Source organism: Gossypium raimondii, chromosome 4 (assembly GCF_025698545.1).
Source record: "Gossypium raimondii isolate GPD5lz chromosome 4, ASM2569854v1, whole genome shotgun sequence".
Classification (NCBI taxonomy): Eukaryota; Viridiplantae; Streptophyta; class Magnoliopsida; order Malvales; family Malvaceae; genus Gossypium; species Gossypium raimondii.
The window spans coordinates 40,228,700-40,245,927 of NC_068568.1; the positions used below are offsets into that span (position 1 = coordinate 40,228,700).

Sequence of the window (17,228 nt, forward strand, 5' to 3'; positions counted from 1 at the left end):
TTCTCCTAGTAAAGTAGGAAGTCTTGCTTGGAATTTTTTTTTCTAAAATGGTTGTTGGTTATCAAATCTTTGCATAACTCTAGTCATAAAGACATCTTTATATCATTTAAAATCGGTTACTTTTTTGCATTTTAAATTTGATAATAATTTTAAATTTCTATCTTTAAGATGAGAATGATCTCCTATAAAGTGTTTAAAGATTGAGAAAATTAAAAGAAGTAAAGCAAATGGAGAATTCAAATATCCGAATCTACATCCATTATCCACAAAAATAAGTCAGCTTTGAATCTGTCGTAAATAGTAATTAAAATACCCTCACCCGACAAAAAGAGCAGATATCCACAAATATCCGAATCTACATTATCCATCCCAAATTAGTGTCGCTTTGTGATTCCAGACAGAATTAGATACTGTAATTGATAAACTATAATGAGACACCTATTCAAATGATTCATAACTTGAAAAACAAAAGAAGAGGAAAAAAAAAAAGCTTCAAGCATTCATTAAAGTTGTGTGGGACATTTCGTCGAACATTTTAAAAGTCGTGTCGCTTTGGATTTCACTCGATAATATACTCTAATTGACATACTATAAGGAGTCACTGGTTAGCCATTTCAAGTTTCAAGAATTCAATATTGTTTGGGACATTTCGTCGAACAATTCATGAGTGTCCAAATATCTAGAAGCAATGAAAGCCAAAGGAAGCGGGCAAGTACTATAAATGGAAAGGACAGAAAGCAATAGAGAAAAAAATCAATGCCCTTTGAAACAACAGCGAAAAGCAATTACTCATTCTCTAGCATTAGCAGCTTGTTTCTTCTTAGCCTCATCCGCATCTTCAACTGGTGGTAGAGTCTGCATAACCAAATGCACAGAAAAATCAATGCCAGTTTTCGAAAAAGAATTTAGTGTTGCTTTGGGATTTCATTCGATATTACATAATGTACTTGACATATTATGATGAGTCACTTATTAGCCATTTCAAGTTTCACGAATTCAATACAGTTATTTGGGACATTTCGTCGAACACTTTAAGAGTGTCCAAATATCTAGAAGAATTCTAATCCAATAGAAGTGAGAAAGTAGAGTGAATAGCAATCAATAAGAGATTACGAGAATACTGTAATTGACATATTATAATGAGTCACTGATATTAACCATTTCAAGTTTTAAGAATTTAATAAAGTTGTTTGGAGCATTCCATCGAACATTAAGAGTGTCCAGATATCTAGAAGAACCGTAAACCGAAAAAAGTGAGACTTTAAACGGAAAGGAAAGAAAGCAGTAGTGAAGTGATTACGAGATCAGGCTTGTAGATATTGTGGACGACGGAGGCGCCGGCGAGGAGTGAAGCGATGACGACGACGCACGACCAGGCGAGAGATGGAGTCCCCGTCGGCTGTTTTGCAGCTCCAAATTTTTGGTTCATCGTCCTTCTTTTCTTGGAATCGCCGCCTGCTGACTACTTGCACTAAAAGTACAAGTATTTTTTTCCTAAAGGGGCAGTTCAGTAACTTCATATTCCTTTTATTTTGATCATTACCATGTTTTTTAGGGGTTTTCTTAGAGATATTAGTAACGAATTACAACATGGATCCGGATTTTTGCATTATTATTGGAATAAGATCGGACAAATTGGTTCGAAAAGAGTATCAAATCACTTTTTAAGTGAATAATTTAAAATTATTATTAAATGGAGAATCGAAATTAATTTATTGAACTTTTAAGTAATTGATAAAATTTTACCCAATAAACTATTTTTAGCCTAATTTGTAAGATTTTAACTCAATTAAGTATTGAATCCACTTTGACTAAAAGTTGATCATTTTACCTATTAGGGTTACACAAGTAAATACACATGAAAATTAAAATTAAAAGAAGAAGTGAAGAGAGAGAAATTAATTTCATGTTCTTGTTTATCAAGGTTAATGACGAACTCCAACGCCTTGTAAAAATCATATTATTCTAAACATCCTAAAATAAGAGATTTGATTTGCATAATATTTTAGATGTGAGATCATGAGCTTGATTTAAAGATTATGCGATTTTCCATCAAGTTTATATATTTTTAAAGAATCGGAGCTTTGTTTTAACTCTAAACAACAATCAAACATCTAAATTAAGAAAGTATTGTGTTTTTCTTTTTAAAAAAGTTGCGATAAACTGTAAAAGAAAAAAAATCTTGGCTGAGTAAAACTTTTAACCAGTTATTCCAATAAACTTCTAACAACTATTTACTCAAATTCCTAATAAGAAACACAATTTTCTAACCCAATACTTAAAGTCCTATTGAAAACCTAGCTTTGTAAAAATTCATAAAACTTGTGAAAAATTGTAAAACAAAAATATTGATTAAAATTTTAAAAATCATAAAATTTATAATTTTTTTTTGGCATTATAAATTTTACAATTTTTAGTTATCATTTTTTTGCAATATTTTAAGAATTTTTACAAAGTTGAGTTTCCAAGAGGACTTTAAGTATTTGTTTAAAATTGTATTTTCATTTGGAATTTGAGTAAATAATTGATAGTTTTGGTAGTTTTATAGAATATTGTTATTTAGAGAGATATTTTGTTATATATTATATAAAGAGATTTTGAAACCGATAATGTGACATGTTGAACTCGGACATTAATTGATGTTAAGAACATGAAAAAAAAATGGTTAGAAAAGGAATCAAACGAAGGTCACAAGGATGAGAATACTAGCATCTAAGCACCAAGCCAAGGGATATGACATGTTAGTGGAAAGTGGAGATAGCACTTTCCGAATGCGTGGTTTATTGTAATACATAACAAAATATCCCCTAAATAACAATATCTCTCTCAAAATAACAATATTCTATAACAACTACTCAAACCATCAACTATTTACTCAAATTCCTAATGAAAACATAAATTTCTAACCAAATACTCAAAATCTTATTGGAAACCCAACTTTGTAAATATTCTTACAAAATTGTAAAATTTATAATGCCAAAAAATAACTTTTAAAATTTTTAAATAATTATTATGATTTTTAACATATCTATTTATATAACAACATTTTATATAGATAATAAAATCTATAATATATACTAATAAATCTATTTATATAACAAAATCTTTATTAATCCTCACACATAAAATAATTATAATTGATTGATTTGACAAAACCGTTCACTAAAATTTTTTATAACTTACGACAGAAGCTCCTCCTCTTTGGCGCATAAGAAGGTCACTATTATTAGGGGTGAGCAAAATTCGATTCGACTCAAAAAAATAAAATAAAAATCGAATTTCGAGTTAAACGAATTGAGTTATTCAAATTAATCGAGTTATTTGAGTCAACTCAATTTTTTTTTCAAATTTCGAGTTCGAATTAATTTTGGTTTTCGAATACGAATAACTCGAATAATTCGAACAAACCGAATCCAAACTATAATATTTTACATTTTTACCCTAAACTCCCAAACCTCTTTACTTTTCCCCAAAACTTTTACTCCCTCCCACTTCCCCCCAAAACTTTTACTCTCCTCCCATCCCACCCCCCTTCTACCCCAAACCCATTCCGCCCCCTGCCCCTTTTTTTATTATTACTACCAATATATGTTGATTTTGGAGATAGAAATGAAAATGTGTTTTCAAGCTAATGGTAACTTTCCCCCAACGGTCACAATTCCAACGGCTACAATGCCCCAATAGCCATATTTTTTCCTATATAAACTCCTCCGAACTTCATTCTTTTTAATTCAAACTCAATTCTCAATTCTCTCGATAATTTCATTTTAAATCTTTCTCTGAATCCTATTCTCTTCGATTTTATTTTATTCCTTATAATTTATAAAATGACAAATCACCTTATTCGTTTGAATGACAAGCACATCTCCGGTGTTCAATTACAAATGGTAAGAAAATATTATTTAATTATTTAATTTTAATTAGTTAATTATAATGATGTTAACATTATCAATTTTTTATGTTTATATACTCAGGCCGAAAATCAAATTTTGGAGACATACATACATAATTTAAGCATGATTGCATCGGTTGCCATTTATGGACACTTGCGAGATACAAGATTCTTATACGTGGCTCGCATGCTTGAGGGGACTAAATTGAATTCCCCACTTATCAGTACTTTGGTCAAAATATGGAGACCGAAGACACACATTTCATCTTCCTTGCGGTGAGTGTAAAATTAACTCGAGGACGTTGGTTTATAACTCAATCTACTGGTTGATGAGGAAGTCGTTACGGGGCCAGTGGCGAGTACCGATTGCATGTGAGCAAATACTAGGGAAAGTGCCAAACAAGTTTAGGGTAGGGGTGAGCGTTTGATCGAATCGAATCGAATGAAAAAATTTGAGTTAATTGAGTTGATGAATCCAATTTTATCATACTAACTCGATTTGAAATTTTCTTGAATCGAGTCGAGTGAAATAGAATTCTAATTGAATTGGATATATTTCTTCGAGTTAAATTAAAAAATGAATTTGGGACCTTGTAACTACTATCACGCTCCGCATTCAAGTTTGTATTTTGATTATTGTCACTATATATTTTGAAATTAAAAATATATTAAACGTAAAAATGTGATTTTTTAATAAAAGTTATCTTAAAGATAAAATGTGAAATTGATACCAACATAAAATTTTACACGAATATTTGATGACATCATCAATAATTCAATTTTAATGAAATTTATAAAGATTTAATATGATTAACCGGTTCAATAATATAAATAGTACAAAATGTGAAATTTAATTTAATAATATAAATAGTAGACATAAATAAAATTATTACTATTTAGGTTTAGGGAGTTTTTTAGATGATTTTTTATTTTGGGTAAAGGGTGAGAAGTAAAAGTTTAAAGAAAAAATAAAAAGTTTTGAGGGTTGGGCGAGTAAAATTTTAGGAGGAAAGTAAATGTGAGAGTAAAATTTGGGAGAGAAATATTCAAAAAAAATTTGGGGGGAAAATGAGTAGGATGGAGTAAAAGTTTTGAGGGAAAAGTAAAAATGTTTGTGTTAAAAATATAAAATATTATAGTTTAGTATTCAATTTATTTGAATTCGAAAACTAAATTCGATTCAAACTTGAAATTGGAAAAAAAATTGAGTTGACTCGAATAACTCGATTCGTTATCAAAATTCAAATTGTTTTCGATTTTTTTGAGTCGAATCAAGTTTTGTTCGCCCCTAGTTTAAGGTAGCCAGATCGAGATGGGATGGTTGGAGGGCAACTTCAAAACTATCGAGGCTTCTACAAGTGATGTTGGAAAAAATAATTCGCGCATGCAGTCATCTTGAAGTTGATCGAGGGTCTACTTATGTAAGATAAATCTTGAAATCTGGTACATTTAAGGTGGCTACTACTACTAGTCGACTTGAAAAAAACAAGACGACTTAATTGGGGATCAGCGGTGTTGGCAGCGTTGTACCGAGAAATGTGGCAAATGACGAAACCAGAAAAAGTTAAAATTAGCAGTTGTATGCTCTTTCTACAGTCGTGGGCATGGTATCGACTACCATTTTTACGCCCCTGAGTGGACCCTCTTATGAATTCTCATTCGTAATATGGTAAAATTCATTTGATAATATCATTATTGTTATAATTTTCCATTGTTGTAATTTTGAAATAACATATTATTTGAATAGGTGGAACAATCGTGCGAGACATATAGGTATAACAACCAAGCTCAAAGATATCCAACTAGCTTTAGATTAACAAACCGAAGAGGAGATTAGTTTATGAATTTCAAAGTTATATAATATTTATTCTAGCATTTGAAATTAAATATTAGGCACGTGCTAAAAATTATAAATTCATATTGCAGTTTGTATGGATATCATATACAGATTAGAGAATTCAAGAATGCATCCCAGCTAAATTTTTGGCCAATCGCAACATCTGGCACGTCAAAGTGTAATTGATCGTTTTTGCAATGGTTGAGATGCACGAATCCGGCAGATTCATGCGACAGTTCGGATGTACACAACGTATTTCGCTGCCACCCAGGAGCTCAATGATCTACACAAAATCGACTTGCGGGGAAGACTTGAGGAATATTGGCCAAAATTCCACAATAACTATATCGAGATGTGGCAACGTAGGTACGATTACTTGTCAATGCATGAATCATTTCTCACACCGGAGTTGGCGACATCTCCGGATTACATTGATTGGTTCAAGCATAACAACAAGTCGTATCTACTACCAGATGCGGAAAGAAGTAGGCACGTCGCTGTATGAGGCCAATACGAGGGCCCATCAATCCTAGGTCGGGAGAAGATGTCGCAAGGGGATCAACATCTACTCCAACTCCACAAGAAGACCCGATTGCCGTGCAACCTCTCAGTCAGTATGGTTTATATATTTTTGGTGCTAACCCAATTTATTTTACACAAGCACCACAATAAAGGTGTTTATGGGCCAGTTCGAGCCCAACCAAAATCTTGGGCCATTTGCTTGGCTTGGGCCCGACCTAAAAAATGGGCTTAAAATTTAGCCCAAGCCTGACACGGATAAAAATGTTAAAACCAGAACCCGATCTGACCCGCCCATATTATTTTTTTATAATATTTTTTATAATTTTAAATTTATATAATACATCAAAAATATTAAAAACATTAAAATAAATGTTGCCCGACAAATTGAAAATAAATTTTTAAAAAATATGTATACTTAAATAACACTAAGATAGATACAACTTAATAACCAAATGCCTCTAAAATAATAACAAAATTAACAATAAAACAAGTGTTATACAATATCCAAACAATAATAACAAAATAGTTGCAACATAATAGTAAAATGATAGCAAAATTGAGAGAAAACAACAAGAATATAACATTAAAACAATAGATTTTTTTGGTCCTTTTGTGAATTCAGGTCAAGCCCTGGCAAAGAATGCCTTACCCAAGGCCCCACCTATTTTTTAAACGAGCCTTACTTTTTTGCCCAAACCCTCTCACTTTTCAGATAGGCCTTCGACCGAGTGGCCCAGCCTATGAACAGGTCTACACTACAGCATGCTCCTTAGTCACTACATCAATATTTTCTCCAGGTGTATATTTCACACCATCGCCACCCACCGTACCATATTACATGTTGATACTTTGAGCAATGCTGGTGTGCTTGATATCGTCGTCAATTCCCACATTTTATCCATAATCGGATTCTGTGACAACATACAATTATCCGCCAATAGTGTTGCAAAGACCCTCAACATCGTTGTTCTACTAAGGTGGGTCATCTTCGCAACAGCCTATTAATATAGGGGGATGTACGATGAGCGGCTAGGACCCAGACACAGTCAACCACGAAAGAAGTAGATGAATATGGAAATCAACATCAAGATGCACGCTAAGATGAAAATGAAAACGATGAGGAGCCGCCACCTCAAGTTGTTCGATGGAACCCTAGGTGTTCCCAACGCCCATCCAGTTTTGGCACACATTCGAGGCACCGACGATTACTTTTTTTGTAATTTTTCTCAAATACTTCATTCTTTAGTTTGTTAAATTTTAATCTGTGTTGTAATAAAATTTTCCACCCATAATCCACTTGTTCCACTTTCATTGACACTAAATTGTATACTTTATTTTACATCTCAAATGTACACTTATTTACAATCTACGCAACAAATTTATTAAATTGGCTTATTTTCTACCATATCGTATGGTTAGTACGAATCATTTTTTCATTTCCGTTAATTTTTCATTTAAGTTTTTCTCTACCCATTTGTTAATAACAATATTTTTAAAAAGTAATGATTTGCTCACAACATACGAGAAAAGTTGTGTTTGGGTTCATGATGATGTCGTTGAGCTCGGTAACCTACAAATTTCACCTACCGTGTGAGGACGAAGCCATCACCTAAGAAATCGAGATCGTATTGCAGCTCAAGGTCTAAGTTGATGGTGATTATATGATCTCGGGTTGAAATGTAACTAGGACTTCAAGTTTACAAACGTTATGTTGTCAAGGTATGGAGCATAACTAGGGCTTTAGTTGGAAATTGCTATGCGGGCACAACAATGAATTTCACCCCATCAGAAGATGATGATTTATAAAACTCATATAGAAGTCTAAGATGAAAAACACAAGGGCCTTCCAGTATAATCAAGTAATACGTTTTGTTTATCTCCACCAAAGGCGATAACCCTGATACTAAAACCTGTGGTAGAGTTGGGGGTAACAAGATTTTTGGTGGGGACGAGTTATTGTGCGGTGCAGAAAAGATGACACGAGAATCAAGGCAAAAGCGGTTGTTTCGCATTTCATCTTTTCTGCACCGCACGATAACTCGTTTCATCAGAAATCTTGTTGCCCCAAACTCTATCACAAGTTATAGTAACGGGATCACCGCCTTTGGTGGTGATGGACAAAATGAATTACTTGATTATATTGAAAGACCCCTATGTTTTTTATCTTTGACTTCTATACGGGTTTTATAAAACATCCTCCTCTGATGAGGTGAAACTCGTTGTCATGGCCGCATAACCATTGTCAACTGGGGCCCCATTTATCCTTCATTCCTTGATAGTATAACCTTTGTAAACTTGAAGCCCTAGTTACACTTCAAACCGAGACTGTATAATCACTATCAATAGGGACCTTGAGTTGCAATGTGATCCGACTTCTTAGGTAATGACTCCATACTCATATGACAGATAAAATTTGTAGGTCACCGAGCTCCACGACATCACCATAAATTCAAACATACCTTAAAACTATAAAAATGTATATATCAAACATAGACAAAAATATATATATGAACTTTTAATTTCCAATCGCAAGAAAAAAATTCAACAAAGTGAAAACGCGTCCTATAGGGCGCCTTTTCATTTCTTTCCTAAAAAAGTGCCCTGTAAGACGCGTCTTCTTTTCTCTCTCCAAAAATAGTATATATCGGTAAATTTCAAAAAATTCTATCTAAATATTTAATTATTTTATGAAAACAACATAGTTGTTTAAACCAGCCATAACTATATATACTATATACAAAAAAGTATACATAAGACACTGTAGATGTGAGGCCTTAGATTTTAAAAACCTGGCTTTTTCTTTTTGGCATGGGATGGTGGGTGAGAAAAGAAAAAGTACAAAACAATGAGAAAAAAGGAAGAAATATATATATATATATATTTGTTTTGTATTATTTATTAAAGAGTTAATATATTATTTGGCATTTATATTTAGTTTGATTTTTTAGTTTGGTATTTGAGTTTTTTTGTTTTAATTTTGTACTTGAGTTTGACTTCAATGTCCAATTTGACAAATCCTCACAATTAGGTTCCTAAATATTTTTTTGGTTCATTAGTCTCTGAACTTGGCAGTTTTTTTTTAATTTGGTCCTTAAACTTGGATTCCACTAAGTTGTGTTATGTAATAACTTGATTTTTAAAATATATATATATATATATATATATATATATAAATTATGTATCTTTTGTTTTTAGATTATATATATCTTTAAAATTTTTAGGTGTTGACATCATACAATCTTAAAGCCTCATGTCATTACATCTTAACAAAATCTAAATTCAAATATCAAAATAGAAAACAACAGTAAAATTTTGGAGCTAATATGAAAAAAATAATTAGAGACTAGATTGGAACTAATGCGCTCAATTTAGAGAAAAAATTAAAGTCTTGATGTTATTTAAACAATTTATGTTAGTATTATTTAATTGTTCTAATTTTAATATTAAATTATGTTATTCAAGTGGTGTTTTAATTCCATCTATTGTGTTTTTCGATTTCAATTTAACTTGATGATCCTAAAATTAAGGTTTTAGGTACCATAAAATTTTGCCATATCGTCAAATTCTAAAGACATGAAATTATTATTGTACACTCTTCCATAGTGAAATTATTTTATAGAATTTACTCATCACATTATTCATGGTTCATTTCAATTATTTAATGACATTTTAACAATTTTTTTCTATGTCATTGACACATAATTTTGGTAATTTTTTTTATTTCGAACCCAAAACCTTAAACATTGAATTTAGAATCCCGAATCCTGAACCCAAACCCTAAACTCAAACATTAAACCCCGAACTCATAATTCGTAACTCCAAACCCTTAAACCCAAACTTTAAACCCCAAATTAAGAACCTAAAACCAAACCCTGAACCTTAGAGCTCGAGTTCAAAGATAAAATAATTACCAAAATTATGTGTCAATGACATGAAAAAAACTGCACAAATTTTCTAATTTTTTTTTAAAATTGGTTGTACAAAAAAGAAAAATATTAACTTATGAAAAAACAAAAGGATTAAAATTTGTAAAAGATAATTTAAAAAATTAATTATTTTAAGAATTTAATTGAAATTCAATTAAGTTGAAGAAGATAATAAATATAGATAAATATATAATAATGCTTTGTTATATTTAAAATCTAATGACGTGATATTATTTATTAGATACTTTTAAAATGATTTTTCGTTTTAACTTATATCTAAAATAATTAATTATCATTCAAGTTTAATTAAAAATTTGCATAAAATATAAAAAGATAATTAATGATTAAAAAGATTTGACTGATCCCCGAGTAAAAACCGTCGAAAACTAGGGGTGGCAAAACCTAAAATAAAACGCCTTGATACGTCATCACCACCTTATTATTTCATGCTTATTCACCACCATCTACGTTAAAACTTCTCAAATTTCTTCAATATTTCATTCATTTAAACAAAGCTTTTCCCAAGGTATTATCCTTTCTTTCTTTTTTCAAAAACAAAATTTTATGGGTCCATATTAAGATCTGAAAAAGAAAGTTTTAAGTATTTTTTATTTTAAATCATACTTAAGATTTCAAGAAAGTATCTGAAAAATATGTCACAAATGGAACTTACATTTCAGCTTCCAAGAAGCCACCAAGTCCATTCGAGTTTAATATTGAGGTTATTGGCAATCCATACTTTATTTTTAATTTATTTGAAAGGAAAAAGAAAATCTTTTAAAGAGTAAAGATCATGGATGTTGTGTTACTTCACATACACGGACATATTCATCGAAATATATGAAAAATACTTGGAAAAAAATTGAGTATTTGGTATTCAATTCTCACTTACGGGAACATATGATGAATCCCGTGTTTAAATGAATGTGATGGTGAACACTATCTAGTTTACAAATGGGGGGCATGATAAAATAAAATGCGACAATGCCGCCATTCAATCTACGACCTTGGATTCAAGATTTCTGCATTTTAACATAATCCGATCTTTTGTCTTATGGACAGACAGTCGAACAAACATGCGAATTCTGGTTACTGGAGGTGCCGGATTCATCGGCTCCCACCTAGTCGACAAGTTGATGGAGAAGGAAAAGAGTGAGGTCAGTTCTGATGTGAAATCCAATGTCTAATTTTGCATTCGGATATCTCCGTCTTGGTTCCAATTTCCAAATGCGGAATGATTTCATTTGTTCAGGTTATTGTTGCTGATAACTACTTTACTGGCTCCAAGGACAATCTGAAGAAATGGATCGGACACCCAAGATTCGAACTTATTCGTCACGGTATTCATCTTCGTTTTTTATGTCCAGCATGGTACATTCATGTTCGAATTTTGGTGTTTCATCTATGTATCATACAGATATTAGCCGGCCGTTGTTTGTTGAGGTCGATCAGATATACCACCTAGCTTGCCCCGCTTCTCCAATCTTCTACAAATACAATTCTGTGAAGGTAAGACCGTAAGAGTCGACACCACTTTTCGATCGACTGCTAACCGGAAACTATGTTTCTCGGATATTAAACAGACGATAAAGACGAATGTGATGGGTACATTGAATATGTTGGGACTTGCAAAACGCCTCAGAGCAAGGTCGCTTCTCTCTACCATAAAGATTTTTAGGAATATGTTCACCGGCATTCTTATGCTACGTACGATTTTTGTCCAACAGGATTTTATTTACCTCAACTTCAGAGGTTTACGGAGATCCACTTGAGCATCCCCAAAAGGAGACCTACTGGGGGAATGTTAACCCCATTGGTACTTTTTTCTTTCTTTCTATTCTCGACCCATTGTATGTTATTCCATGCAGCTCTACAACTTGAGTCGGAATCGATTTATTTGTATATCACTTCGCAGGAGTTCGGAGCTGCTACGATGAAGGAAAGCGAATGGCGGAAACTTTAATGTTTGATTACCACAGGCAATATGGAATCGGTAAGAAGTGCTTGTGTCGGTTTCATTCGTGGAAATTTCTTAGGGTTTTTTTACATGATAACAGAGATTCGGATTGCTAGAATCTTCAATACTTATGGACCGCGCATGAACATCGATGATGGGCGTGTTGTCAGCAATTTTATAGCTCAAGCAATCCGGTAACAAATTTCGTTTTTCTTGGGTGTTTCCTTTGTATGCTTATACTGATTGATTTTCTGAGCGTGGAATTGTGCAGTAATGAGCCATTGACAGTTCAATTACCGGGAACACAGACAAGGAGCTTCTGTTATGTCTCGGACTTGGTATACCCAACCCAACTTCTCGTTAATATCAATCAAACAAACTGTTTCTAGGACATGTGACTGAATGTTTCATTTTTGGTTTTTCATTGATTGAAGGTAGATGGCCTTACTCAACTTATGGAAGGAACGGACACCGGACCCATCAATCTTGGGAATCCAGGTGCGCCATTCATCTTCATTTTCTCATCATAATTATTTCCGATATTAAGTTGGGGTTGATTTTTGTACATGTTAGGTGAATTCACGATGAACGAACTTGCAAAAGCAGTGCAGGAGGTTGGTTTCTTATTGCTTTATAATGCTACTGATATAGTGAGGAAAAGGAAGGACGTAATGGAATGCTGATTGGTTGCAGCTTATAAATCCGGAGGTACAAATATCAGAGGTGGAAAACACACCGGATGATCCGCGACAAAGGAAGCCGGACATTACGAAAGCAAAGGAGGTGTTAGGATGGGAACCGAAGGTGAACTTGCACGAAGGAATTCCGCTTATGGAGGATGACTTCCGGCAGAGGCTGGGTGTCCCTAGGACGTAATGCTTGCAAACAATTTGGTAGAAACTACAAATACCATATACAAGTACTTCTCTATAGTGGAATCATTTTGGATTAATTGAAAATAATTTGTGTTAATGAAAACAACAATCTTTGCCCTATGGTTTACCATATTTACCTTCATCTTAAAGCTTTTTTTAATTAAACATACTTGTCAAACTTTTTAATTGTAAAAATTTACTAATTATATATTAAATAATAATCTTTTGATTATTTTAGAATTTTATGACCGGACGAGAATTAAAGTAATTTTGAATCATATTTAATTTGATCGGTGAATAAAATAATTGATGATGATCTGTTTAATCTAACAACATATATTTTCTCTAAAATTATTGAAAATAGAAAATAAAAATTAACAAGAAATAATTATTATTAAAATATAAAATTTACAAAAGGTAAAAACACACACATTTTATAGAAAAATTATTAAAAAACTCTAAAACATTTCAATCAACTAAACAATTATAACGATTTAAGTAATTCCAAATTAGGGTTTTTACAAAAATATTATAGAAAAAATTAAAAATTACTAAAATGTTATAACTTTTTTTTTATTTACCAAAATATATATAATTTTTTTTATTTACCAAAATATATAAAAAACAAAAAAACAAAAAAAACAGAAAGAAAAAAAACCTGAACTGATTTGACAACTCCCTGGGTGGAGAGAAGTAGGTTGGCGGCACCAAACAAGGGAAGCAGGTTGGCGGCACCAGTGGAGGGAACCAGGTTGGCGGCACTAGCCCTGCCAACCAGATTGGCGGCACTACTCGTGTTATAAACACGAACTCTGTCCAGCTGAAACAAGAAAAATCAGAAGAAAAAGAAAAGAAAGAAGAGGTGCTGCGGAAAAAAGAGAAAAAGAGAGAAAGAGAAGAGAAAAATAAGGTATTTTTTTAAAAATAATTGATTATGTTATTGTTATTGTTTTGTATAATTTGTATTTTTTTTTGTTTTAGTTTAGTTATTAAGATTAAAATCAATAAAACTCAAATTGATAGTTTTAGTTAGGGTTTTATTATCAAAATATTACAAAAAAATAAAAATTTTATAGTAGTATTATTATTATTATTATTATTATTATTATTATTACTATTATTAAGATGTTACTTAGTATTATTGTTAGTAAAAACTAGTATTATTTTTATAGTTAGTTATTAATAATTTTAGTTAGTATTATTTTGTATATAAAATTATTAATATTATTATTGTGTTAGTTATTAGGATTTGTGGTTAAATGGCTTTCATGTACAAAATTGAATATTGAAACATTAATTTTTTATTTAAGTTATTTATTATCCGTGCGAGATGTTTTACGAGATTTTGTTTATTTTTGATGATTAAATATTGAAGATGGATGCTAAGTTTTTGTATGCGTTTATTTCGATTTGAGTCATCTTGACAACAAGTGTTGGATGTGTATTTGAATGTCAACAACAAATAGCAATGAGATTTAATAGAAATGTCTCGTTTGATGAAATGAAGGCAATGATTAATGCAAAAATTTTAAGACGTTGTGGGAGAAGGATAGTAAAATTTTCTACAAGTTTCCGGCCGACAAATCCGGTCAAATTCGTGAAATGGAACTTGCGACGACGAAGACGTTGAGACAATGGTCGATCTCTCTGTGGGAATGAGAGTGACAAGAATGCACCGATTCACTTATTTCTTTGAGTTAGTCGGTATGGAGCAAAATGCATCGATGAAAAGACGGGGCTGAAGAACCGCGGATGGTGGCTCCAATATCATACGTTGATAGTGAATCAACTATGGGTGGGATCGGTATCGACCTGAATATTACACCCGATGTTGATATGGTTGGTGGTGAAGAAGAATGTGGTTGCGAAGAAGAAGGTGGTGGTGATCATTGGGATGAAGAGGTCGATAGTGACGGTGATCCCGATGTGGACGATGTACCTGATGATATCGACGATGAAGACATTAATGCTTCTTCGATCGAGGAGCAAATGCGGCATATTTTGATACACAATAATCCTGGGTCACACATGTCGCTCATAGACCCCGACGCAGCGTATATAGCTGAGTTCCCAGAGTCCCCTGAAATAGTTCATCGTCACGGGCTGGCCGTAACATCTGATGATGAGGAGTTATTCATAGGCCAGAGATTCAGCTGTAAAGAAAAGTGCGATATGCCATCAAACGATGCAAGATGAATATATCGATTGATTATAAAGTCGCAGATGTCTACTCCGACAATATATGTTGGGGAGTGTTGAAGGCGCGGAATGTTTGCAATTGGCGAAGTGCTGTTGCATTCATTAAAAGTTCTCAGATGTGGGAGATACGAAAATTTGTTGGTCCTCATACATGCACATCAACACGTATGACAGAAGATCATAGAAACTTGATTCAAAAACAATATGTACGTGTATCATGCCAATGGTGAAGGACATGCCGACCATTAAAGTTTTGGTACTGATTGCCGAAATACAAGCACGATTCCAGTATCGAGTCTCATATTGGAAGGCATGGATTGCTAAACAGATGGTGATAAAAAAACTGTATGGGGATTACGATTCATCGTATAACGAGCTTCAAGGTTGGATAGCTGCTATGCGAGAGTATGTACCGGAGACTGTGATTGAGTTGCAGAGAAGACTATATTACGGCCCGGACGGCCAGTTACAGTAAGTAAAAAAGATTTTCCATCGGATGTTCTGGACGTTCGATCCATATGTGCGGGCATTTCCCCACTATAAGCCACTTGTGCAGGTAGATGGGACCTGGCTGTATGGAAAATATACACAGATCCTACTTATTGCGGTTGCTCAAGACGGCAATAGAAACGTGCTCCCGATAGCATTTGCTATCGTAGATAAAGAGAACATGGAGTCTTGGGAATTCTTCCTCACAAACCTGCGGAGGTATGTTATTAGCAACGATAACATTTGCATCATCTCCGATAGAAGGAAGGGTTTAATTGCAGCAATCAGGCGTTCCAGTGTGCCGTGGAGATCCGTTTACTACATCCGTCACATTGCGGCTAACTTCCACAAAGATTACAAGAATGCAGACTGGAAGAGACAAGTCGTGGCAATGGGTAAATGATAACCTTATATTTTCAATATAAGTTGTAATGTTTCATGTTATCGAGTTACTAGAACTTATTTTTCTTAATACGTATGCAGCGTACGAGTTAGAGTCACATATGTTCCGGCAAAAAATGATCCAACTTGAGAGTGACATGGAGGGGCAGACAAACACATCTTTCCGACAATGGTTAGGCACAATGGAGCCGTGGCAATGGGCTCAAAGTTTTGACGAGGACTTTCGTTATGGCCAAATGACCACAAACTTAGTCGAGGGGATCAATGTTGTTTTGTTAAAAACACGTCATCTTCCGATTGCATCTGTATTTTCTGCTACTTTCTACAGGCTGGCTACTTTGATGCCAAGAATGGGTCAGTAGCAAGTCGACCAGATTGAGGCGGGACACGTGTTTGTCGAACATGTCAGGGATACAATGGTCGTAAACCGTCGGTTGGCGAGGTCAATGAATGTAGAAATATATTCACGACGACTGGAAACATTTCGAGTTACTGAGACCATCAGTCGTCGACCTGGTATACCAACTAGGTCCTACGGAGTTGATCTCCGGAACCGACGGTGCGAGTGCAGAAGGTTCAAAACATTTCATTATCCATGTGCGCATGTCGTGGCAGCGTGTGCTAAAGTTAACGTCAATGTTGAACAATATGCCGATGATGTGTACATGCTGGAGCGCACATTGCGTGTCTGGGAAAATGAGTTCCCCGTCTTGCCTGACCTATCAACGTGGGAGGTGCCTCTGACGACTTTCGAGCTTCTCCCAGACAGAGGGCTGCGGAGGAATCCGGGAGGTCGTCCGCAGTCAAGCAGAATCCGTAATAAAATGGACATCAAGGAGAAGTCTGATGGAAAGCGTTGTGGAATATGCAGGTTAAGTGGTCATAGTCGGAATAAATGCCCTAACCGAAACTTTCATGTTGGACAGTCATCCGGATCGGGTCGCAATTGACCTAATATTGTAAAATTTTTATGTGTAATGATAAAAAAGTATACAAATGATTATGATTGCATTGTAGCCAAATTAAGTTATAAAATAGTATATGGCGTTTGGAATTATTAATTATAACCTTAAATTAAGCTTTAATATAATGCAACTTTAAAATAATTAAATTGGTAAAAAGAAATTGA

General features: G+C 33.5%; 2 protein-coding genes and 1 long non-coding RNA gene across 3 annotated transcripts; 2 read left to right on the top strand and 1 right to left on the bottom strand.

Annotated features, from left to right (window-relative positions):
* Positions 1-586: 586 nt before the first annotated feature.
* Positions 587-1,620, bottom strand: LOC105780925 (uncharacterized). Its single transcript, XR_001129429.2, has 2 exons — positions 1,301-1,620; positions 587-855 (listed from the first exon to the last, which is right to left on the bottom strand). It is a non-coding gene; the product is annotated as an uncharacterized LOC105780925 (long non-coding RNA).
* A 9,630-nt stretch (positions 1,621-11,250) lies between these two features.
* Positions 11,251-13,010, top strand: LOC105779222 (UDP-glucuronic acid decarboxylase 6). The gene is made up of 11 exons (XM_012602998.2): positions 11,251-11,334; positions 11,430-11,517; positions 11,595-11,686; positions 11,761-11,825; positions 11,905-11,993; positions 12,093-12,170; positions 12,235-12,328; positions 12,406-12,472; positions 12,569-12,632; positions 12,708-12,748; positions 12,828-13,010. The coding sequence occupies exons 1-11, from the start codon at positions 11,254-11,256 to the stop codon at positions 13,008-13,010; spliced, it is 942 nt and encodes a 313-aa protein (XP_012458452.1). The 5' UTR covers positions 11,251-11,253.
* Positions 13,011-16,515: 3,505 nt separating this feature from the next.
* On the top strand, positions 16,516-17,049 carry LOC128040496 (uncharacterized). The gene has a single exon (XM_052629263.1). The coding sequence runs from the start codon at positions 16,516-16,518 to the stop codon at positions 17,047-17,049; it is 534 nt and encodes a 177-aa protein (XP_052485223.1).
* Positions 17,050-17,228: the final 179 nt, after the last annotated feature.